The sequence below is a fragment of the Artemia franciscana genome, chromosome 16, assembly GCF_032884065.1.
Source record: "Artemia franciscana chromosome 16, ASM3288406v1, whole genome shotgun sequence".
In the NCBI taxonomy this organism is placed as follows: domain Eukaryota; kingdom Metazoa; phylum Arthropoda; class Branchiopoda; order Anostraca; family Artemiidae; genus Artemia; species Artemia franciscana.
In genome coordinates this window covers 20,948,765-20,974,542 of record NC_088878.1, presented here as the reverse complement: position 1 = coordinate 20,974,542, position 25,778 = coordinate 20,948,765, and the positions used below count along the sequence as shown (strand labels likewise).

The 25,778-nt window shown below is 36.4% G+C and overlaps 1 protein-coding gene across 2 annotated transcripts in view; it reads left to right on the top strand.

Annotated features, from left to right (window-relative positions):
- Nucleotides 1–1,232: 1,232 nt before the first annotated feature.
- The window catches only part of LOC136037204 (uncharacterized), a 66,393-nt gene continuing 41,847 nt past the window's right edge, over nucleotides 1,233–25,778 (top strand). Inside the window, exons 1-2 of one of the 2 annotated variants that reach the window (XM_065719781.1) lie at nucleotides 1,233–1,343; nucleotides 21,292–21,563. In XM_065719781.1, coding sequence (XP_065575853.1) covers nucleotides 21,341–21,563 — 223 coding nt within the window. In that variant the 5' untranslated portion in view covers nucleotides 1,233–1,343; nucleotides 21,292–21,340. Of the gene's footprint in view, nucleotides 1,344–7,684; nucleotides 7,826–21,291; nucleotides 21,564–25,778 lie in introns of those variants that run through there. The other variant, XM_065719782.1, reaches the window with a different exon arrangement.

Genomic DNA, 25,778 nt, shown 5'->3' with positions numbered 1-25,778 from the left:
CGAATCTTAAAACTATATGGTGGATTTACTGTAAAAACTCATTTTTCTAACCATAACCTTTTGAAAAAAATTGTTCTATGCTTGCCCCCTCTTCTCCTTAAAAGAACTTTTGCGGATGCCCTTCGATATGTCTTCGATATACATATATTTTTCCAATAATTCTAGTTATTTAAATCTTGTATTTTTTTTCTGATATCTAAGCATTTAACTATGTGGATACTTTATAAGAAATTGAACCATTCAAATAAACAATGTTGTCAATCAAAAATCACTTTGATATAACCGAATTTTGCTATGTTTGTATATGTGACTTTGTACTATCAGCGACAATTTGATCACAACCAAGCTAAGGGGCTTATTTACACGTTCAGTTTTTTTTAATTACTTGTTTTTTTAACTAAAATTAATTTTTGTCACAGACTGATGTCAATTTCAAAGAATTATCCTTAAAAAGGGATTTCCTTATTATAGAGCTTTCTTTCTTGTGGGGATCCTTAGAATTTTATATGGGAAGGGGGGGGGGAGAAAGAAGGACAAGAAAAGCCGGAATTGTTTTTTGCCCGGGAGGACAGAGAATTATTTGTTCAACATCGAAAAATACGGTTTTCCAAGAATCGAAATGCGCACTTTCTGTGTCATCACGGTATTCTTAGAGAGGAGAGTAGAAATGCCTGTTTTACTGCATATACTTATTACTCCTTGGACTCGGTAGGTAGAGATTAACTAGTTTTTCGAAGCAAATTAACTATATTTTTAGTGGGTTTGTTTTCTATATCTTTCATTGTGTTGTTTTGGGGTTTTATATTGTAGTGTTTTGTTGTTTATTTTATGTTGGTTTTTTAAATGGTCTCATGCTCCATACTCTTTTTATTTTTTATTTTTTCAATTTATTTTAGCACATTCTCGGAAGCTCCGCTTTTGTTTTGCTATTATATAAAAATGATTATTTTCAATAAAATTATTAAAAAAAAAACAAAAAAAAACTGTTATTTGAATTCTATAATTCCAATTAATATTTACTTTGCTCCCTCTCAATAATTTTCTATTTTCTTCTTCTACAATATCTTGAAAGCAGAACACTTATAATTTAGGGTAATATGAAAACTACCACTTTTTAAAGTATAAACTATAAATATCCTAACAACAGTAATTTTTTTTATTAAAAAAGGGCTGCGTCATCATAATATTACCCGGTTAGAAGTTTAATGGTATTTTCGTTTACCTTCATCACAGTTATAAACAGTGCAAGAGAAGGTAAAGCAGTTACAAAGAGTACTAGTTAAAACCAACATCTTGCAATTGAATGTGATACCGGTTTTTCATATCAAATCAATCGAAGTTTTGTAAGTTATCTTCTTTATTAAGCACAAAAACGATCATAATATTTTGTTTGTAGGACTTCTGGGGTCAATTCACTTGGCTGGATTTTCTCGGGATCTTTACCCTCCCCCCCCCCCATCCAGAAAAAAAAACAATGTGAAAAATGAGCCGGAACAATTTGAACAAAACGTGTTTGTTTGGTAGAATTGTAAAAATATGGGCGTTTTGCTAGCTCGGAAAGCTGTTGAGCCTGGAATGGATACGCAGAGCAATCTCAATTAAGGCCCAGAGCAGGATACAGTAATCTTGTATCAAAGTTCCTATTCTGAACCAAGTACTATAATAAAATGACATTAGTACCATTCGATTCCCACTCAACTTTCTTTCCAAAAATAATGGCCACCGCTGCGACAATTGTACTCTAGCCCCCCCCCCACCTTTTCTCCCCTAATAAGGCAAAGTTTGGCCCAAGACTAAACCTAAGTTATGCAAAACTTTGCTGATTCTGTTGGATTGCATTATTTGTTTATAGTTAGGCTATTTTCATCAACATTTGGTGCGAAATAATGCTGATTTGAACAAAAATTAAAATCAGCAAAGCCCATATTTATATATAGCCCATATTTAGCCCATATTTCGTATATAGCCCATATTTAGCCTCGAGCGGGAAGGGGGCTCGGATCCGATTGCCACAGTAACGGCTATAATCTTAGGAGACGGTGCTTGGCAATTAGGATTGGAAATTAAATCGTACCACTTATCTGGTATTAGCCTATAATGTTTAGTACATAAAAGGGATCATGGCACAAGATTATCAATAATTAAAGCGTAAGTTAACAAACAACAGCTCAGGGCCAGTGGCGTAATTTTTTCAAAATCCTTGGGGGGGGGGGCAAAGTTGGAACCAATTTTCCAAAATCATGTGAAAATGAAAGTAAAAACTAAAAAAAAAGACATTTGGTAACATAAAGGTACTATCTAGTGCTATGAAGTACTAGCACTAAAAAGGTAAATTGTTACTAAAAAAAAGACTGGGGATACCACCAGATGGCCAATTTGACAGTGTATATATATGCAAATCTTTAAATTAGCGAACCAGCCAACCAGCATTACAAGCCTAGGAGCCCAGCTGGGCATAAGGAAACATGTTAAGAAAACAATTCTTACTCCATAATATGCAGAATAATCATAGTTAACACATTTTGCGGGGGAGAGCCTTTATTTTCACTTCTTTCCTTTTTTCTGCAGTTTTAAGCAATTTTATGCTTTCTAAGAAATTCATGCATTTCTTTGAACCTATATATTTACAGATCCCCAACCCCCCTAATGTGCAAAAATATACCCAGAATTGCATCCTGAATCTAAATATAACATTCATTTGCAACAAGAATGAGCTTTACCCCCCCCCCCCACATTAGTCATATGGTGGATGTCCAAAAAACTGATCCGTTTCTGTTGATGCTTGAATTATGTAGGTTTATCTTAGTTTTGAAAGATTTTGGGAGAAACTAAATTTCAGATGGGGGGGGAGATGAGGCCTAGGAGGGGGGGGGGGGGGTAAACCGAGGTTTTGGAGGGATAGTCTTATTTTTGTTCCCAGACAACGGATAACAAAGAACTATAGGTACTTTTAATTACTAGAAGTGCATAACGAACTATTCTATTAGCCCCTTTTGTGCGTAATAAACATTCTAGGGGCTAAACTAGTTGCTACCTTTGTTTTGAGGGCAAATGCAATGCTTGCTTACTTACCTTCTTGGAAACCGGACAAAGATCCGTCTAGCCCCGACGTCAGCGTTCGACGGGATGACTGACATTGTCGAATACGGTCTGTCAATGGCAGTCTTTTTTGCGATTTTCAACCAATTCTTTTCCCAACACGTGTGTGACGGTGGAAGCCACCCAGAGGATCAAGGCTATTCTTAATATCTGCCAAAGATTTTTCTCTGACCCCCAGATCCTCATTCCCAAATTAGAGGGGGCCCAAGTGAGGATGTCATGGGATTTGGTTGCCAGTTAGTCGTCATAGCGTGTGCCCAAGGAATTTCATTCGTCCTTTCTTGGTTTCTGAGTGGGGGTCTTCTTTGGATGCACTGCCTTCGAACTTCAGCGTTTGACATGAAAGACCATCGGCTGTATATAGAACGCGCCTCATGCAACGATGGCCGAGAACTTAGTGGGAGCGAGGTTTTTTGGCCTTTAGATGCCAAGTTTCCCAGGCGTATAGCAGGATATGTAAGAAAGTTGCCTCATACACATTCATTTTAGTTTTTATGCTGGTTCCTTCGCCATAGGGACTTATTTATACTTATGAATTTATCCCACGCTTTTTCTATTCGTGCTGCAATGTCGATTTTGGCACCACTACTTGGAGATAAGATAGAGTCAAGATAGCAGAGTCCTTAACGGTATTAACAAACAAAACGTTTTTCTGATCACGGTTACAACGGTAGCTGCAACCTAGTAAAGGAAGAACCTCGGCCCCTAGTAGCCAAAAATAAAAAAAAAAAAACGCGTTAAAACTGGCAAGTGAAGATTAAAGTTAAGAGCAAAGTTCATATTTAAAAAGTTCAGAAGTTCATAAGTTTATGAACTTATGAACTTTACAACTCGTTTGATACAATCATCTTTGGTAAAAAAAAAAAAAAAAAAAAAAAAAAAAAAAAAAAAAAAAAAAAAAAAAAAAAAAAAACACACAAAGCGGGTATTTTCTGGAAAAGTGAGAAAACTAATGACACATTGAATAACCTCTGTTCCAGGACTTTTCCAGGCGTTTTGAATTCTATGGTGTAATCTTCCTCAAGATTGTACCACTTTTGGGTCTTTTTTCACCCTTTTTCTTAAATTTTTCAAATTTACCATGACTTTATCCAAGCAACTCTAAGCTTAAGAATTTTACATACCTGGAAGGAGCATGAAAATGAGGTTTATTTTGTGCATACATTGTCTTGAAATTCGTTTTTTTAGGAATTTCTTTGCTATTGACAGTGTCGCTTTTTACCAGATTGATAGCTATGAAGCAACAACATTTTACTGTATAATAATCGAAACAACTCTACTGTTTAGCGCACGCTAGTTTTCTTCCAGTTAGAATTTTTTAATTTTTTTTTCAATTAAAAAAAAATTAATGAAAAAATAAAATTAATTTGGTCAGGAAGTTATAGTACTGGTGTGCTGTTTGCACTGAGCTTTGAAAATATCCAGTTCATGAACTTTCAACTGGTAAAACCTTTGGCGCAAGAAAAGAGTGTGTGAACATCCAATTTCCGATTCAATAAGCCCCGATCAAAATTTGTACAACGACATCTTCTATATGAGCGATCATAAAAAAATAATGACAACACTGGATGCACACGTCTCTTTAGTAAGGTAACTTTACTCCATTGTCTCAAATAAGACAGTTATATGACAGTTAATTTTTTCGAACAAGTTAGGTAGGATAGCCCCCATTTTCAACAACACTGTAAGTACAAGAATCGTAGATAGTGCCCTTGTCTTTCTTAAAGGAGGGATTATATTGTGAAAAGAAAGTTAAAGTCCCATTTGGTAAACCCGGTAATCCAAGGAGTAGTTAAGTTTTCCTGCTACAAATTATTCTTAGTTACCAAGGGAATAATTGTTCTTTTTTTGTCACTAGGGCAAAGGTTTTTGTCCTGAAATTAAAAAATAAGTAGAGGTTCATGTAACCGATAGGGTTTCTAAACCATCCTTATGAAACAATTTTAGCTCACTATACAGACTTGACTCTCCCCGGTTTAACTATGTGATCCCATGGTACTTGTGTATTGTAAGCCAATCACTCAAGTACTTCATTTAATTAGAACCTGTTTCTTTGAAGCTCATCAATATATATAAATTCCTAATAAAAAATCACAAAATGTGATGACAATATAATACTTTAAAAACAAATTTGGGCGATATATTTGTACATTAGCTGGGAGAGGGAGTAAAATATAGCGAGAGATGTCTTAGGTACAATTGTTCAGCATAAGATGAAGTAAGAATTGTTTTCTAACTTCAAACTGCCCATACACGTCACCCCACCCCAGCCCTAATGTGCAAATATATAGCCCAAGTTATATATTTCCCATCTACTCTGTCACTTGTCTTGTCTCGCGGAAGGCAAAAGAAACTAACGAAGAAACCGATTTGTTCTCGAGTTTTACACAGCGTAAACTTGAACAAGTGGCGTATCAAACAGTTCGTGGTAACAAACTGTAGTAAGGAGCGACCCGGCTCAATAGTAACCAAAACTTAAAAATGGAATTTTGATACCAATAGCTACATCAAAAGAATCTAATTTTAATGCTGATTTTAAATATATAAGTTTCATCAAGTTTAATCTTACCCATCAAAAGTTACGAGCCTGAGAAAATTTGCCTTATTTTAGAAAATAGGGAGAAACAACCCCTAAAAGTCATAGAATCTTAACGAAAATCACACCATCAGATTCAGCGTATCAGAGAACCCTACTGTACAAGTTTCAAGCTCCTATCTACAAAAATGTGGAATTTTGTATTTTTGCCAGAAGGCAGGTCACGGATGCGTGTTTATTTGTTTGTTTGTTTTTCCAGGGGTGATCGTATCACCCCAGTGGTCCGAGAATCTTGCAAGAGGGCTCATTCTAGTGGAAATGAAAAGTTCTAGTGCCCTTTTTTAAGTGACCAGAAAAATTGGAGGGCACCTAGGCCCCCTCTCACGCTAATTATTTTCCCAAAGTCACCGGATCAAAATTCTGAGATAGCCATTTTATTCAGCGTAGTCAAAAAACCTTATAACTATGTCTTTGGGGACCACTTACTCCCCCACAGTCCCCGTGGGAGGGGCCACAAGTTACAAACTTTGACCAATGCTTACATATAGTAATGGTTATTTGGAAGAGTACAGACGTTTTCTGGGGGATTTTTAGGTTGAGGGGGGGGGGGTTGAGAAGATGGGGATATGTTGGGGGAACTTTCCTTGGAGGAATTTGTCATGGGGGAAGAAAAGTTTCATGAAGGGAGCGCAGGATTTTCTAGCATTATTTAAAAAAAAAACAATGAAAAAATAAATATGAAAAAGTTTTTTCAACTGAAAGTAAGGAGAAGCATTAAAACTTAAAACGAACAGAAATTATTACGTCTATGATGGGCTCACCTCCTCCTAATACCTCGCTCTTTACGCTAAAGCATTTTTAGTAATTTCAATTATTTATTCTACGGCTTTTGTGATTCAGGGATCATTCTTAAGAAATTGGGACAAGATTTAAGCTTTAGTGTAAAGAGCGAGGTACTAACGAGGGGGTGAATCCCTTTATATACGTTATAAAAACATTAGAATACAGAAGTTCGTTACGTAAGCTAATTTGTAAATTACCTATATCTTTTACTAATAAATATTCGTAAAAAATTAAAAGTTGTAGTTGCCTTTTTAAGTAACTAAAAAATCGGAGGGCAACTAGGCCTCCTCCCCCGCTCCTTTTTTTCTCAAAATCACTCGATCAAAACTACGAGAAAGCCAATTAGCCAAAAAAATAAATATGAAAATTTCGTTTTAATTATTCATCTGCGGAGAGCCAAAATCAAAACATGCATTGATTCAAAAACATTCAGAAATTAAATATAAAAAAAACAAGTTTTTTTAACGGGAAGTAAGGAGCGACATTAAAACTTAAAACGAACAGAAATTACTTCGTATATGAAAGGGCTGCTTCTTCATCAACGCCCCGCTCTTTACGCTAAAGTTTGTTACTGCTTTAAAAAGTAGAATTAAGAGAAAGAGTCAAACTTAAGCGTAAAGAGAGGGGTGTTGATGAGGAAGCAGCCCTTTCATATACGAAGTAATTTCTGTTTGTTTTAAGTTTTAATGTCGCTCCTTACTTCCCGTTAAAAAAACTTGTTTTTTTTTAATTAATAATACACAAGCAATGATCCCATCTATACTTCTAGCTCTAGCTATAAAATTTCGAAACCACAAAATTGTTGATATTATCAAAAGCTTTAGGCAGGAATAATCCTACGGAGCCTCTTCCGTGACCTATATTTTTGTAAATAAAAAATGACTATTACAAAACCGTACAAAGGATTAAATTGTTATTGAGAAATCAGTTTCTTCCTTTAGGGGGCGAAAAAAGAAACAACTTTCGGTTATCGTCTATAATGGAACAGGTTTTGCATATACAATGCAAGGCCGCTCAGAACAATGTAAACACAAAAACCGCTCAGAATAATGTAAACACAAAAAAAGGTAAATTTTAGTCTTTGTTTACACACTCAGAAATGATGCCGCCTCCTGAATCAGAATTTTGTGACATTCTTTGGTTTCAAGTGGACTTTCAAGACTTTATTCAAGTTCACTAGCGATTATTTTTTCGTCAAAGGCACATGGTATAATCTGAATGATGGTTGAAATCATTTGCTTGGATTGGAGCATAGCCGGAGCCTAATTTGACTTGAATAAAGGAACTTGACTTGAAGAAAAAACTGGTACGAAGGTGCTGTATTCTGGGAATATTGAAATATCATGAGTAAGGGAAATTGTATTTTTAAGACATAGTTTAATTCATTTTAAACTTTTTAAACATTTAAACTAACGTTTAATTCATTTGTATACTAAAAGGTTTCTTTTGTCTTTTAGCCACCAAACTCAAGATCTTGTGTCGCGAACATGAGACAATAACCGGTTTTCATGGTCTTTATACGAGACGCAGGTTCGAATCCTAGTATACTCAATTGCTTAGTTTGGGATGGGGGACACTGATGTGACTCTGTAAGCTTAGCCAGAGTCGACCCAGCTCTAAATGGGTACCTGGAGACATCTGGGGAAGGTAAACAGGAAGGGTGTCCGAAACCACTTGATGGTTGGCCCTCAACGCCCATTGCACTTCCTAGCTGAAGGACCAAGAAACGCAGATCAGCACCGCCGGTAGGGACTGAAAAGTCTAATACCGTATCCTTTACCTTTTTTAATATTAGCTTCCGCTTGGTGGGAAACTACACTGTAGCTATATTTTAGTTAAATATGTAGTTGGTATTTTTGTTAAGTTAGGGTAGGTTAGTTTAGATTACGTATTTGATATAATGTGGTTTTGGCCGTCCCCTTTCCATAATGCTTTGTTGTAATTCTGTTGAAAAAATATTATATTGTCATCATACTTTGTTTTATTCCATTAGCATTCACTTAACTTCACTTCTCCACAGAATTTGAGTTGGGTGGCTATAAGACACAAGTACCATTATAAGCGTACAAATAGGTTAGTAGGCCCCACTGAACCATCAGCCTTTGAAGCAGGAAACGATGAAGTAAGGGCAATAAGGAACACTACCGAACTGTTATAGGAATACGTTTATTTTATAATACAAATCACTGATAATTAGCTATATCAGGCTTACGTTCACGGCACTGATTCCAGCAACGTAGATGCAAATAAAACAAATGCCAATCAGAAGCGGCACTCTAGGGCTGCATAAGTAAAGAGACCTAAGCTTACAATGGATTATTTTGCCCCGGGCCTTTCACTTATGGAAGAAATGGTTGTAGGAACTTCCGAAGGGGCTCATTTGCCTGAAAACTGAAAGTTGTAGTGCTCTATTAAGAGTCAAAAGTAATCGGAGGACATCCATCTCTCTTGTGCCTTCTTGGCAACCCAACTCCTGCAGCCCCCGAGAAATTCTATCAAATTAATCGATAGACATTTGGTTAAAAATAGTTAGAATTCCCAATAAACGTGCATATGGGATTATATGTCCCCATATCACCGGGGACAAGGAGTATAAGTTATGTAAACTGCCACTAGTTTAAATATATGTTGAATAAAGTTGGGTGTTTGATTTGCCTGGAAATTTCAGGGATATTATTTTGGGGTCAAAAAGATCAAAATTTGGTTGTTGGAGGGAGGGGCCCAGGTGTAGACCAAAGCCGTTCGTCCCTGATCAGTTGGAGGATTATAACCCTATTTCTAGTGACCAATATGAATCCAATGCAAAAAAATGTCGCGGAGCAAATCCCCCCCCCCCCCAAAAAAGACAATTAAAGGACCATGAAAAAATCGGTTCGAAGCTTATATCATTAAGTCCTGGGGCTAAGAGCACCCGAACGCAGAATTAAAAATAGAAAAAAAATTGGTTCCCCCAATCTTTCCCTGACAGAGGGCCAAAAAACGGTCAAAAGGCCATTTTACCGGCCATTTTTTGCTGAAGGGGCGCTAGGAAACATTAAAGGGTGCTCACTCGATTGAAAACTAAAGTTCTAGCATTTTTTAAGGGCCGAAAGTGATTAGAAGGAAACAGTCTACATTCCGTTCCTTTTTCTGCTACCCGTAACCGTTTTTCCGTACCACCAAGATACCGGATCAAAGTGTTGACATCTTAGTTTTTCTTGGGAACGTAGAAAGGTCTAATAACTATGCTTATGTGGTTGATTTCATCCTCACAATCGTAGGAACAGTAACCCTTAATAATGCAAATTACTTGTAGTTTACAGATCGGCTTTAGTAGAAAAGGAGGCAATGTTGGTTTCGGATGTCCGATCAGCTAGAAGTTTTTCAGATTGTTTTCTAGGCCCAGATTTCCAGAGTTTCCCAAGGGGTATGCTCGGAAAGGGTTTGCCTACTTGAGTAAACCAAAAGACTTTTGAATAATAGTTCATATAGAAATTAAACGAACCATCACATCAAACAGGAAGATAATAGATACCCTTTAGATGAATAGATGTGTGCTAAAGCGAACATAAATAACCAAAAACAGGATAGATAACCTGTGCCAAAATCTTCTACTGGCCAGAGCGCGTCGCTTGCACTTTATTTAAAATAACATTTTATTTTTTATAATTATAACACTAAAGATTCATGAATTGCTAACGTTTCGAGGAATATCTGTCATTACGTATTAAACAATCATTTTATTTACATTAGTTCTTTCCGGTATTTTTGATTATTATGGTTATTTAGTTTTTTTCTTTATTTTGTCGATATTTTCACTAATAAAAATCTAACTGTTCAGAATAGTTTAGGCGTTAAGCCTCTCGGAAAATCCCCCCACCCCCTCTAGAAAATACCCACCGTAGAAAATACCCCACGGAAAATACCCCCCCTTGGAAAATAATCTCCGTGGAAAATAGCCCCCTTAATAATCCTCCCCCGGAAAGTTACCCTCGTAGAAAATACCCCATCACCCTGGAATACCCCATGGAAAATACCCCATCCCGTAGAAAATACTCCTTGAAAATACCCCGCCCCTTCGTGGAAAATACATCCGCGCTGAAAGGAAATTATTCCCAAAAATCTTCTCCCCACTGAAAATTCCCCCAGACAATCCCCCCCCGCAGGACACTCCCCTGACAAAAATTTCCGTATGTTTCCCAATAGCAAATACTATCTGCAAGCAATGGACAAATTACCAAACTTGAAAAGGGACTTCATCTTCTACAATGGGGCTCTTTGATTGTTTTGTAGTTAGGGAAGGAGGGAGATGCTTCAAAGGGTGCATTTTAATGCCAAAATATCTCAGCGCTCATTGAGCTATCTGATAAATACAGAAGTAGTTTTAAGGAAGGGACGAAGGGAGGGTGGAGGTAGAAATTGATGTATAACCCCAGGGCCGTAACCAGGATTTTGCTTGGGGGGTATTTTTTTCGGGGAAGGATGTACAAAAGAAACTTTTAAAAAAATATAAAAAACGTAAAATTGATGCCTACTCCCTCGTGATTTGTGGAAATATTTTTGGTCTACGCTGATATTATGAAAGTAAAGAGTAACATCAAATCCCAAAATGAGGCAAATTTATTCCATATTGGGAGGGGGTTTGCCCCTTCCTCGTCTACACCTTCACCTCATTGTCGCAGATATTTCGGAGTGTGCGCATTAGAACAGAAATTGAGATTTCTAGTGTTCATTTTTATAAATGGAAAGTGACTGGAGACCAACCAGCTGCGGGAGGAGCTATTTTCTAAGGGGAGGGTGTTTTCAAGGGAGACATTCTGCCTGGGGGATCGTTGTGTGGAGGGATGGTATTTTTCGCCGAGGTGGTAATCCTGAATAAATAACGTTTTCAATAAAATGCAAATGACACTCAAGTCGCTTAGAGGATTTGAAAGGGAAAGGGATCACCACTCTGTTGCAAACCTTCGTTAGATTTGTGGTATATTGCGCTGTTAGCCTATTACAGATAAAGAAAAAAACACTGTTCCAAATACAAATTGTTTTCGGTAAAGCGCAAATGACGCTATGACATTTAGAAGATTTGGGTGGAATTGTCCTCCTCCTGTTTGCGGTAGTTTCCCTTAATCTCAAGTTGATTATTCAAATTTGTTCGGGATGATATTCCATTTGTTGTTAAGAAGCAACTATCTAAGCATGACCAAGAGATGACTTTTGAGAGCCTTTGCATTGAGTGTGTGATTGATAATAGGAAAGTTCTTGTTTGTGTTGTTTATCGATCACCATCGGCTTCGTTACAAGAGTTTTTGTGAGTTTATGAATGCTTCATTGAAGGTGTGACTAATTTGAATTCTGAGCAAGTTCTGGTAATGGGTTATTTTAATATTAATTTATTGTTAGCTCAGACAAATAGACCGGGAATTTCTAATCATTTGCATGAAAAATCGCTTGAATTTCTGTGCATGAACCTATCAAAATCACTTTTACCATCATGCAGGTCTGCGACCCGGGTTACGGAAGATACGGCTACTCTCGTTGATAATATTTTTTCTACTATCCCCGTTACTCTTTCGCATATTGTTTTTACAGATTTTTCTGACCATTGTGTGGTAGTTGCGGATGTTGGAATTAATCACAGACCAAAATTTTCGGAATTTAAACAAACTCGAAAAATTGATAAAGAAGGAATGGATAAATTGAGGAACCTTTTGTATTTAAATGAATGGACTGCAATTCTAGAATGTGAATGCCCTGAGATTTCTACGGCTCTGTTTTCAAAATATTTCCGTGAGTGCTTGGATGAAGCATGTCCATTGAGACGCATTAAAATAAAAAAATATACACTCCCTAAAAAACCATGGATCTCACGCGGGCTTCTACACTCTATTTCAATAAAAAATAAGCTATTTAAAATATCTATGTCATTCCCATCTACTAAAAATAAAGAAGAGTTTAAAAAGTATAAAAATGTCCTGACACAGTTAATTCGGAAGGCAAAAGCTAGATATTTTGAAAAATCATTTATAGAAGCTCGTGGGGATCAAAAACACACTTGGAGACTTATTAACTCTCTGTTGCGAAGGTCTCAGAAATCTTCATTTCTGAATGAAATGCTACGTGGTGATGGTACTTTCTCTTCCGATGAGCAGGAAATAGTGAACTTGCTCAATGCTCATTTTGTAAGCATCGGTGAGAAAACAGCTAATGCATCTCATGTTTCTCCAAATAATAATAATAGTGATTTATTTAAAGATCACATGCGCCCTCCCTCTGATAAAAGCATGTTCCTTTCCCCGGTCACTGAAATTGAACTAAAACACATCATATCTAAAATGAAGAATGGTTCATCTGAAGCCCTTGATGGATCTTCGACTAATTTAGTCAAAGAAATATTCCCCGTTACATCACCGGTGTTATGCCACATTATTAATCTTATATTTGTAACTGGTGTCCATCCTTCAAAATTTAAATCAGCAGGAATTGTTGCCCTACATAAGGGTTATGACCCGAGGCTTCCTGCTAATTGTCGTTCTATATCGATACTCTCTGCTTTTTTGAAGGTTGTAGAGCGAGCACTTTATAACAGAATTATTCTTTTTTTGAGGAATTTGATTACATTTCTAAACTTCAGCTTGGATTTAGAAAAGAGCACTGCACTGATCATCTTATGGCTATTATTGTCCAACATATTAGTGATTGTCTTGACCCTGGCGGAACGCCTGCAACTATATTTTTAGACATACAGAAAGCTTTTGATTCCATTTCTCATGAAATTCTTTTGTATAAGCTTTCGAATGCTGGTATTCGTGGTAATTGCCTTAGGTTACTTGAATCGTATCTTCATGCGAGGCAGCAGATACTTTTATATAATGATGTAAGATCTGATTCTCTAAAGCAGTCAGATAAGGTTGGTGTTCCCCAGGTACCCATATTAGGACCTCTGCTTTTCCTAGTTTACATTAATGATTTGTGTTCAGCTACTGGAGTTTTTTCTATAGACACTCAGTTTGCTGACGACACTGCAGTAACCGTTTCTGGTAAATCTCGTGAAGAGCTAGTGGTCAATTTAACATCCACATACGATAGATTGTCTACTTGGCTCTCTGATAATAGACTACTTCTGAACAGAAAGGAGACGAAGTTTATTGTTTACAGCAGAACGGGTCACAAGTTTCCAGATATGGAATCAGTTTCCCTTTCTGCGAATGAACCTGAGTCTGTTATTGAAAGGATTGTATCGATAAGATATTTGGGATTTGTGTTTGATGAGAATTTGTCATGGAAAGAGCAAATTAATCAGGTTGAAGCAAAGTCTGCCCGTGGAGTTTGTATAATGTGCAGACTGAAAAACCTTCTTCCATATTGTGCTCTTAAATCCCTTTACATTTGCCTTGTGCAATCCCATTTTGATAATGCATCTATTATTTTTTTGAACCCTTTTAAAAGTAATGTTACCCCTTTACAGATTATCCAAAATAAAGCAGTTCGTATCCTTAAACCTTTTCTGCCATCGCCATCAAACTTCCCCTTAAAATCCACAACAGAGACCCTTTTTTCACTTCATAATATTCTTCCTGTTCGGCAAAGTATCCAATTTTTAAGTGCTATGTTTAAGATTAAGCTTGAACGAGAAAAGCTCCCCAGATATTTAGCATCGATGGGTCTTATTTCTTCTCCTTCATCTTCACAAGTTGAAACCCGTGGTAAATATAATCTGCGGACTCCTAAGGTAGTTACAGAGAGGTCACGTTTTTGCCTGAGGTATTTGATTCCTCTACATTGGGAAAGATTGAAAAATGAGATTGATTTTAATGTAAGCATAGATGCTATAAGACGGAAGTTGAAAAGAGTGCTGATTGAAAGTTATAAATCTAAATAATATGAAAAAATGTTTTTTTTTTCTTTTAAGGATGCTTATTATTTTTTTAAGTATTGGGTTGGTCTCCGGGGTTCACCCATAAGGCCTCCAGATGTCTTATGACTCGCTTGGTTTTAAGTTGTAAATTTAATTGTGTCTCAGGATGGTGCGCGGAGGATGGAAGTGGTATCGTACGGCACGGGATTTGTTTTTTATTTATTTCTGCCAAGATTGGTTAAGAGAAGTATTTATTTTTAATTTTTGTGCATATTTAGTGTTTCTTAAAGGTAGCTCAATTGCATTCGAGCTATACTCTCAGCCTTGGGTTACCTAATATTTTGTATATATTGGTTATAATAAAAGAACCTTGAACCATTTTAATTTCTTTTCATATTAGGATTCATTAATACATCTATAGCAGTATTTGTTGTTTTTGTTTAATGTGATAATATTCGTTTTAATTCCAGTTAGTTTTACGATTTGTCAGTCCATAGTAGTGTCGGATATTTTATGTTTGGTCTAATTATTAGCTTTAATTGCTGCTCGTTTTGGTTTTCATTTATTCATTGATTCTAACTTCTGTTCGTTTTAAGTTTGAATGGTTATATGACTTTATCTCTGCCTGTCTTCGGTTTTAAAATGCTATGTACTTTTTTATTTTAAAAACCCTTTTTTGGGAAACGCTTTTTTAATTAATCGCTTTAAATGAGCATGGGAAAAATGAATTTACTGGATAGCGTAGTTAAGAGAGTTTCTTAAATGATCTTTCTATGGAAGCCGTCCTTGACAGTTTTGTATCATGTCATCAAAGTTGCCATCAATGTTATTGCGCACCATTTATAGAATTTTTACTCGAAAATGGATAATTATGCCGCATTTTTATTGCTCGAAGTTGAATGTAGGGCTACCAGCCCCCCTCGTGTGCCCCATTTTGCAACTAGGCAGAGGCAATAATCGTGGGCAGTGGTGGGGGGGGTAGGTTGTAACTAGCCACTTTTGATTTTGAAAAAAAATTGCATTTTTATTGCAAAAAAAAAATGTGCACTCTGTATGGTAGTGACTCTGACAAAATGTTTTTTCTATCTTCATTTCAGAAATGTTGAGAAAATTCTTTCTCCCCCCCCCCCACATTTTTATAAATTAGTATCATTGCCAGAGGTCGTCCTCATAACTCACCATTGAGTTGGATAAAAATCGGAGATAGCCATTTCACTTAGAATGATAAAAAGGTAAAAAAAAGAAAAAGAAAAATTGCGCCACCAATGTTGTAGGAGAGGGCAGGACAACACAGCCTAAAGGCTAATGACCTAAATTGTAGAAAAATAGCCAGTTTTTTTTTTCGGAACACTGTAGTAAAAAATATGGGCACGCTGCTGATGGCTACAACCCAAATCCCATGAAGAGCTAGATTCTTTTATGCTTGGAGGTGTAAAATATGCTTCGTAATCCTCCAAACAACCACCTCCTCCTGCACTGCAAACTTTTAACATTAAAGTATACATATATATATATATATATATATATATATATATATATATATATATATATATATATATATATATATATATATATATATATATATATATATATATATACTAGCTGTTGGGGTGGCGCTTCGCGCCACCCCAACACCTAGTTGGTGGGGGCGCTTCGCGCCCCCCCAAGCCCCCCCGCGCGCGTAAGTCGTTACGCGCCATATTAGTTACGCGCCATTGTAGTTGTGTCCCTATGTCCCACCTGTGAATATAGATAGATATAATATACAACATTCTTTGCTGTCCCATTGTCTATGCATATAAATAGATTGTCAGGTTTACCGACTCTTGAACATGCAACATATAATGGTCAATGGGAAAACAATCCGTATTCAGATCTATACCTCATGATTCTAATGATTGCCCTTGAGCTTTGTTGATGGTGATTGCTAATCGACCATTCCCTGAGTCGCCATCGTCATTTATATATCCCCCTGTGCACCCCGGCGTCCCCTTTGTAGTTATGTCCCTGTGTCCTGGTCGTCATTTATATTCCCTGTGTCCCGGTCGTCATTTGTGTCCCGGTGTTCCAGTCTGTGATTTCTCTTTGAGTGTCCCGGGCATCATTTATATTCCTTGTGTCCCGGTCGTCATTTATATCCCCCTGTGCCCCCCGGCGTCCCCGTTGTAGTTGTGTCATTTATATTCCCTGTGTCCCGGTCGTCATCCCGGTATACATTCGTTTTTGAATTGGTATATGATGAAATAAATTTTTAATTTTTTCCCTTTTTTCCTTTTAGTTTTTTTTTATTGGTTTTGACCTTTTTTTAGGTTTTTTAGTTTTTTTCTTTTTTCTTTTTAGTTTTTTTTGAAGTTTTTATCTTTTTAGTTTTTTTATTTTTATTTATATTTTTTTAGTTTTCTTTTTCTCCTTTATTTTTCAGTTTTTTTCCTTTTTTTAGTTTTTTTTCTTTTTAGTTCTTTTAGTTTTTACCTTTTTTAGTTTTTTTTAGTTTTTTAGATGAAAATTTTTTTAGTTTTATTCCTTTTTTTCTTTTCAGTTTTTTATTGGTTTTTACCTTTTTTTTAGCTTTTTTAGTTTTTTTTCGTTTTTTCTTTTTACTTTTTTTTTTAGTTTTTATCTTTTTTATTTTTTTTATTTTTATTCTTAATTTTTTTTTATTAGTTTTTAGTTTTTTTTGTAGTTTTTGCCTTTTTTAGTTTTTTCAGTTTTTTTTTTAGTTTTTAGATTTTTACCTTTTTTAGCCTAACCAGGATTTGAACCTGGGACCTTCATTCTCCGTTCTGACAACCTCTCTCACCGAGTGACTACTCCAGCATGTTCATTTTGGTGTTTTAAATGGTATATTATTAACCAAATTAATGTGTTTTACAATATACTAAGCAAATTTAATGACGTCAGTCAACACAGAAATTAAGTTCTGAAATTAAGTCATGAAATTAGTTGCCGTCATTTTTGCTTTGACGGTGACGTCATTCAAGTTATATAAGACATATGTTCACGTAGAAATCTATTAATGTTTAAGTTTACAATGACTGATGAAGATGCTCAAAGAGTCTATGCCAAAAAACTTGCTGCTGATAGAGAAAGTCAGAAAAGAAAGCGTGCCGAGGAACTATCAGCAGCAAGTTTTTTGGCATAGACTCTTTGAGCATCTTCATCAGTCATTGTAAACTTAAACATTAATAGATTTCTACGTGAGCATATGTCTTATATAACTTGAATGACGTCACCGTCAAAGCAAAAATGACGACAACTAATTTCATGACGTCAGCCGACAAAGAAACATGACGTCACCTGACAACTAATTTCATGACGTCAGCCGACACAGAAACATGACGTCACCTGATCTACAGATCCACAGACAGACAACTTATTATGGTATGAGCTCCAACTAAATTCTAAGAATCAATAGATTGATTTAAAAGTAAAATCAGAGGCTTGCACATTTTATCAAAGGCTGAATTTAAAATGAAATTAAAGATTTCTTTTTCATTCCTCGTTTTTGCTTCTGTAGGTTTACTGAAAAAGTGTCATTAAACATTTTCATATTTGGTTTTTGATCAAGTTGGAGGGCTTTATGAATCTTTGTGACCTTAAAACCTTTGACTACGATCCTTTGCAAAAGAACATGGTATACAGCAATATTCTGTTCTGGAATAATTTCGGCAATACGTTTTTGTTTTGAAGGTGTTCTGTCCATTCCCCCATCCTCTACCAAAAAATATCATGTGGACTCAAAGAGGCCTTAGTAATCGGTCTATGCACGGAAAAACTAAATCTTTTACCATGAGTCATGAAGTTCCAAATGTATTTTACCATCAATTTCAAAAAACCATCCATGGGGTACATTCTCCTCAACAGCGGCAACGTCTGGGACCTTTTGAGTATGAAAATTTTCTGGACATTTGTAATTACAACACGACAAAGAGTTGTGAGACATTGCCGACGGACAAAGGGAATTCATATCCAGAAAAACTGTTTCTAACTTTTCACCAGTGCGTTGCCCAGTTGAGTCTGTTTCTAAGATACAATCCCCGTGAAAGACATACCCTCCCCTCATGCTCTCTCTGCAAATACATGATGATCCACATTGGTCATCAAGCTTTTTTTACTTATTTTTAGAATTAAATCCATTACCCGACGAGGAGTTGAAAAATAATACTCCAAATCCAGCCTCAACCAAAATTCCTGATAGGTTTTATCCGTGTTCTTACATATAATATCCAACAGCACTATTACATCACTTGTCCGGTACATTTTTTAATAGTCCTCCCTGTTTTTACAGCCTCCCTTTGCCCTTGCTTGATTGCTTAAATGATCATGATCGCGTAATGACATCCCTAACCCACTACCTTCAACAAATTTACCCTGACAAACCCAACACATTTTCTGATTTTTAATGGGCAAATCGTCCTCTGGTGATAGGGTCATTGGATAATTAATATTGTGCAACTGTAAAATTGACTTATTTGCTGTTTTATTTAGTCCAATCAATTATTTAGTCCGTGAATTTTATTTAGTCCAATGACTGCGACCGTTCAGTCTTCCCCACACAATCTGAAAAAGCTCTACCAATTGCATGTTATTACTCGAACCTCTTTGTGCATGGGCGTAAGGGACTGCAATGGCGTCAAGCTCTTTGATACGATTTAAATTCCATGGGTCGTGCACAACTGTGAGTCTAGACTCACAGTCTAAGACGTGTGAGTAGAATGAGTATTTGAAAGTCTTTGTGTGTAAACTCTTAAATGTTATGACCTGAATATTCAAACTTTGTTCCTGTTTGAATATAGGCTATTTGTAACGTATGCAAATTTTATACATGTTACACTGTAGGCAATATGTACCTGATGACAAATGGGCAATCTTGTTGCTTGTACCGTCTGTAGTATATACAATCTTAAGAGCCTCAGGCGTATTTATTAGCCAGGCACAGGCTATGGCGATGGAAGACATCATGTAAATATGGGACCCATTGAGGCTATAGCGATGAGACCAATTATGTAAGCATGGGACCTATCTATGCCATACTACTTATATATCAGTGTATTGATATAAATAAGAAAAAATATCTTATTTGTATCAAATGAGTATAATGGTATAAGTAATAAATAAATGTTAAATAAGTAGTAAATGAGTAATAATATTTATATCAAATAAGTAGTAATGGAAATAAGTAGTAAAATGGAAGAGGTGGTCGTATCTCTTCCATTTAATATGTCATCCCTAACCACGAGTGTCGAGAACGATGCATAGAAACGTTATGCTTAGAAAGTTCTCCTGTGAAACTGGCTTAGAAGTTCAAGACTAATCTTTATTAAGTTCCAAACTACTACAAAATGCTACTAAAAATATTAAAGAATACTATTACTACATCTGCTTCTTCGTTTGTCAAATGTAAGGTTAAGCGAGCGTCCATTGGCCTTAGCGAATTTCAAATCTTTGTCGTTACACGTCCTTCTTATTATATGTCATTTACATACGTCATATCATTTTCACATATCATCATATGTTACATATCATTTTATGTCATTTACTTCGTCCTTCTTATTATATTTCTTTGAAATTTTATTCCTCATTCCCATAGCGCTTGCCAGGATCTTTGATTAATTAGATGGTCTTTTTTTGAAACGTATGTGAAGTTTGCGTCGCTATTCATAAGAATTCGTCGAGCAAAAGATGAAATAAAAAAGGCTCAGAAGATGAAAACCTGATGTAGGCCCCATAATAAAAACCTTTTTTAAAGGTTTTTTTAGAAACTTTAGAGTGAAGAGAGGGGCATTGAGAAAGGGACAGCCCCCTTATATGCGGAAAAATTTCTGTTTGTTTTAAGTTTTAATGTTGCTCCTTACTTCGGGTAGAAAAAAACTTGTTTTTTTAACTAATTATGACGACAAAAGGAGTCATATTGGACACTTGACGTCATATTGGAGCATATTCCGATATGACTATGTTCAATGATTGGAATTGCCGATAATAATCATTTGAGTTACCGAACATGTGTAATGTCAATTCAATCAACTGCTTTAAGATCCGCGAACCAGGACTAACTACACACCGTTTTTCTTTAATAGTCAAACTAAAGAGAACAGAGGATTTATAAGATTATCATGCTCTTTGGACAGTGGTTTCAGTCAAGGACATATCAAGGACTTTTTTTCAGGGGAGGATATTTTTGTTTGGGAGAGAGGATACAAAAAAACGGATCAAAAATCGTTTTTATGCGTTTTTGTCACGTTTTTTACGAATTAAACGACAGTTTTGGGGATAGGGAGGTTCAAACCTTTTAGCATCCTCCTGTAAACGGCCTTGGTGTTAATTCACGAAAATTTAGAGGGGGCAAAATATATTTTTCAAAGTTAGGGTGAGGTGAGCTTGTGGTTTTGTTCATTTTTTTCAAAGAAAATTCCCCCCAAAAAATATTTTTCCATTAGGGAGAGGAGCGGAAATCTTGGAGGGGACTTATGCCCACCTCTCCCCCAATTGACGCTACTGTCTAAGCATCACATCTCTAAAAAGGTATGTTCTGATTTTCTGTTTTTTAACCTTATTGCTCAGTTCTCCAACATGGATCAAAAACACCAAAAATTGTCATACTAAGAAAATTCCCGGCCTGATGACTTGGATAATTTTTTTCATCAACGCCCTTTTGTTCTGATCAGAAAAGACAACGCGTCAAAACTTACCGCTGGGTAGTCGTATGAGCTTAATATCAGTCATATGCCCCATTGAAGAGGCAGTTTTAGGCAAAATTAAACATAATATTCCGAATAGTTTACTTTTTAGGTGACTGCACATTGTTGCCAGAAATGATTTTGCAGTTTTCTTCCAACCTTTATCTTTAACTATTATTTTGTTTAAGTGAGGCGTAAAGCTAGTTTCACTAAGTCATTTGCCAATGATTTGTCAAACTTTGTTTTTATTTCCTTTCTTATTTAAATAGGCTCAAGGACTTGGTTTGACCTTTTGTTTTTTTTAGATTATATTTCAACTCAATTATGCAAATTTGAAAGTTATTTGAAGTAGGAATGGATTTTTTCAAACGATCCGATAACACCAAAAACGAAAAGAAGAAAACGGAGAAAAAATTGGAAAAGAAGAAGGCCGAAACTGGAGAAAAAGATGAAATTAATGACAAAGGAAAACAAGGAAAAAATAAGGTGAAAGTCACAGGATGGGCTCGAATAAAGAAAGATTTTCTTGTTCGAGAATTTTGGCCACTAAAGCCTCTTTTCTTTCTCCTTTTCTCAAGTAAGTATTATTTTTAACAATGTCTGATCATATAGGGTTTATTAGTATTGCCATTTAGCCTTTCTCTGCGCTAGAAATGTCATTGCCACCATTAGCCTGACAGTATTCTGCTAATAGTATTCGCCGTTGATCCAGACACTAGTTCAAGTTCAAGTTCATTTATTTATTAATCGCACATACATATATATATAAATGACATAGGCCCATGGGGAGACAAGCTCGAAAAACTAGGCCTAGACAAAGATAAAATAATAACACACTACAATACAAAGATAAACATGACGGCAAAGATACAATAACACAACAATAATATGAAAGTAGCAGCTAGCCTAGGATCATTCAATACTATTGAAGAAATTAAAAATGTCCATATTATTAAATATAAATTAATACTGGAAGATAGCTGAGAGGCCCATAATCACCCAGAGCAACGAATCAAACAAAAACTTTGCCTTACTAGAAAGATACTTAATTAAAAATAATCCTGAACTAAATGAAATTTAAGTTTCCTTTTTATTATGGCACTTGGTATTAACCAAGTGACATATAGCAGTCGCCAATTCTGTCGGTCTGTCGGTCTGTCTGTCTGTTGGTCTGTCGGTCCCGGTTTTGCTACTTTAGGCACTTCCAGGTAAGCTAGGACGATGAAATTTGGCAAGCGTGTCAGGGACCGGACCTGATTAAATTAGAAATAGTCGTTTTTCCGATTTGACCATCTGGGGGGGGGGGCCCGGTTAATTTGCCAAAAATAGAAAAAATGAAGTATTTTTAACTTATCAGCGGGTGATTGGATCTTAATGAAATTTGATGTTTGGAATGATATTGTGTCTCTCAGAGCTCTTATTTTAAATCCCGACCGGATCTGATGACAGTGGGGGGAGTTGGAGGGGGAAAACCTAAAGTCCCGGTTTTGCTACTTTAGGCACTTCCAGGTAAGCTAGGACGATGAAATTTGGCAAGCGTATCAGGGACCGGACCAGATTAAATTAGAAATAGTCGTTTTCCCGATTTGACAATCTGGGGGGGGGGGGGTAGGGGCCGGTTAATTCGGAAAAAATAGAAAAAATGAAGTATTTTTAACTTATGAGCGGGTGATTGGATCTTAATGAAATTTGATGTTTGGAATAATATTGTGTCTCAGAGCTCTTATTTTAAATCCCGACTGGGTCTGATGACATTGGGGGGAGTTGCAGGGGGGAAACCTAAAATCTTGGAAAACACTTAGAGTAGAGGGATCGGGATGAAACTTGATGGGAAAAATAAGCGCAAGTCCCAGGTACATGATTGACATAATCGGAACTGATTTGCTCTCTTTGGGGTAGTTGGGGGGGGGGAGTAATTCTTAAAAATTAGAAAAATGAGGTATTTTCAACTTACGAACGGGTGATCGGATCTCAATGGAATTTGATGTTTAGAAGGATATCGTGTCTTAGAGCTCTTATTTTAAATCCCGACCGGATCTGGTGATGGTGGCGGGGAGTTGGGAGGGGGAAACCTAAAACTTGGAAAACACTTAGAGTGGAGGGATCGGGATGAAACATGGTGGGAAAAATAAACACAAGTCCTAGATAGATGATTGACATAAACGGAACGGATCCGCTCTCTTTTGGGTAGTTGGGGGGGGGGGTATTTCTGAAAAAATAAAAAAATGAGGTATTTTTAACTTACGAACGGGTGATCAGATCTCAATGAAATTTGATATTTAGAAGGATATCGTGGCTCAGAGCTCTTATTTTAAACCCGACCGGATATGGTGACATTGGGGGGGGGGGAGTTGGGAGGGAGAAACCTAAAAACTGGAAAACACTTAGAGTGGAGGGATCGGGATGAAACTTGGTGGAAAAAAAAACACGAGTCCTAGATACATGATTGACATAACCACAACGGATCCGCTCTCTTTGGGGTAGTTGGGGGGGGGGGGGTTAATTCTGAAAAATTAGACAAAATGAGGTATTTTTACCTTACTAACGGGTGATTGGATCTCCATGAAATTTGATTTTTAGAAGGATATCGTGTCTCAAAGCTCTTATTTTAAATCCTGACCGGATCTGGTGACATTGGGGGAAGTTTGGGGTGGGGAGACCTAAAATCATGGGAAACGCTTAGATTGGAGGGATTGGGATGAAACTTGGTTGGAAAAATAAGCAGAAGTCTTGCGTACGTGATTTACATAATTAGAACGGATCCGCTCAATTGCGGGGGGGGGGGGGTAATTTTGAAAAATAAGAAAAATTACGTATTTTTAAATTACGAAGGAGAGATCGGATCTTCATGAAACTTCATATTTAGAAGGACCTCGTAACTCCGATATCTTATTTTAAATCTCAACCGGATCAAGCGTGATTGGGAGGGCAGTTGGGGGGACCGGAAATCTTAGAAAATACTTAAAGCGGTGAGATCAGGATGAAACTGGATGGGAAGAATAGAAACCTGTCTAAGATACGTGACTGACATAACTGGACCGGATCTGCTTTCTTTGGTGGAATTGGGGGGGGGGGTAATTTTGAAAATTGAGGTATTTGTAACTTACGAAAGGGTGACCAGATCTTAATGAAATTTGATATTTAGAATGATCTTGTGCTTTAAAGTTCTAATTTCAAATTCCGACCAGATCCTGTGAAATTCGGGGGAGTTGGAGGGGGGAACTGGAATTCTTGGAAAACATGAAAATTGGAGTATTTATATCTTACGAATAGATGATCGGATCGTAATGAAATTTGATTTTTAGAAGGAATTCATGTCTCAGAGCTCTTATTTCAAATCCCGACCAGATCTTTTGACATTGTGGGGATTTGGAGGGGGAAATCTTGGAAAAACACTTGGAGTGTAGGAATCGGGATGTAGCTTGGTGGATAGAATAAACATATGTCCTTGATACGTGTTTGACAGAATCGTACTGGATTCGCTCTCTTTGAGGAAGTTGGGGGGGAGGGGTTCAGTGATTTGGCGAGTTCGGTGCTACTGGACGTGCTAGGGTGATGAAAATTTGTAGGCGAGTCAGGGAGCTGCACAATTTGACTTGATAAAGTCGTTTTCCCAGATTCGACCATCTGGGGAGCAAAAGGGAGAGGAAAAATTAGAAAAAATTAGGTATTTATAACTTACGAGTGGGTGATAGGATCTTAATGAATTTTGATATTTAGAAGGACTTTGTGACTCAGAGCTCTTATTTTAAATCTTGACCGGTATTAAGCCTCTTATTTTCCTTTTTAAATCAATCTATTGATTCTTAGAATTTTGTTAGAGCTCATACCATATGATCTCTTGGCTCTTAGCTCTTCTCGCCTCGTCACAAGTGCCATATGAGCTCTAAGCTCTTGTTAAATGGATAGAGGAAAAATTATCAATAAGAGTCTTGTGAGCATCCCAGCACCGAGCTATTGACTCAAACGGAGCGAATTGATCGCTCCGTTTGACCAATCTCTCAGTATTATACTTGTCAATGTAGATATCCTTTTTTTGTCGAGTGTTATAATTATGTAAATCTTGTGATTGGGAGAACAAACTTTGATGGAGGTAATATGGCAGTAATTTCTTAATGTCATAATTGATTTTGAAAAGAATTGCTCCAAAAGCAAATTGTTGAGAGACTGGAAGTATATCTAGATAAGTATATAAAGATGCAGTAGAAGACTTATTTGGAAGTTCAATAGGTGATGGAATAAACAGTTTAAGGATTCTTAGGGATTTATTTTGTCAAATCTGTATTGGTTTAATATGGCTTTTAAATGTAGATAAATTTCAAGTGAATAAAAATGTCACTATTGAGTGACCCGGCTCAATAGTAAACGAAATTCTAAACAATTGAACTTCGATGCTAAAAGATATATCAAAAGAATCGAATTTTTATGCTGATTTTAAATATATAAGTTTCATCAAATTTAGTCGTTGTCATCAAAAGTTATGAGCCTGAGAAAATTTGCCTTATTTTTGAAAATAGGGGGAAAGTTTGACTCTTTGCCACAATTCTACTTTTTAAAACAATTAAAAACTGTAGCGTAAAGAGCGACGGATTGCGGAGGGGACAACCCATTTCATATACGGAGTTATTTCTGTTTGTTTTAAGTTTTAATGTCGCTCCTTACTTTCAGTTAAAAAAAACTTGTTTTTTTATTTAATCTATCATAGATTGAGACCATTCACAATGATTTCTCCAGCCATTTATAGATTTTGTTTTCTACCTTTCTTTCTATTCGTTGTTGTTTCCTTCTTACT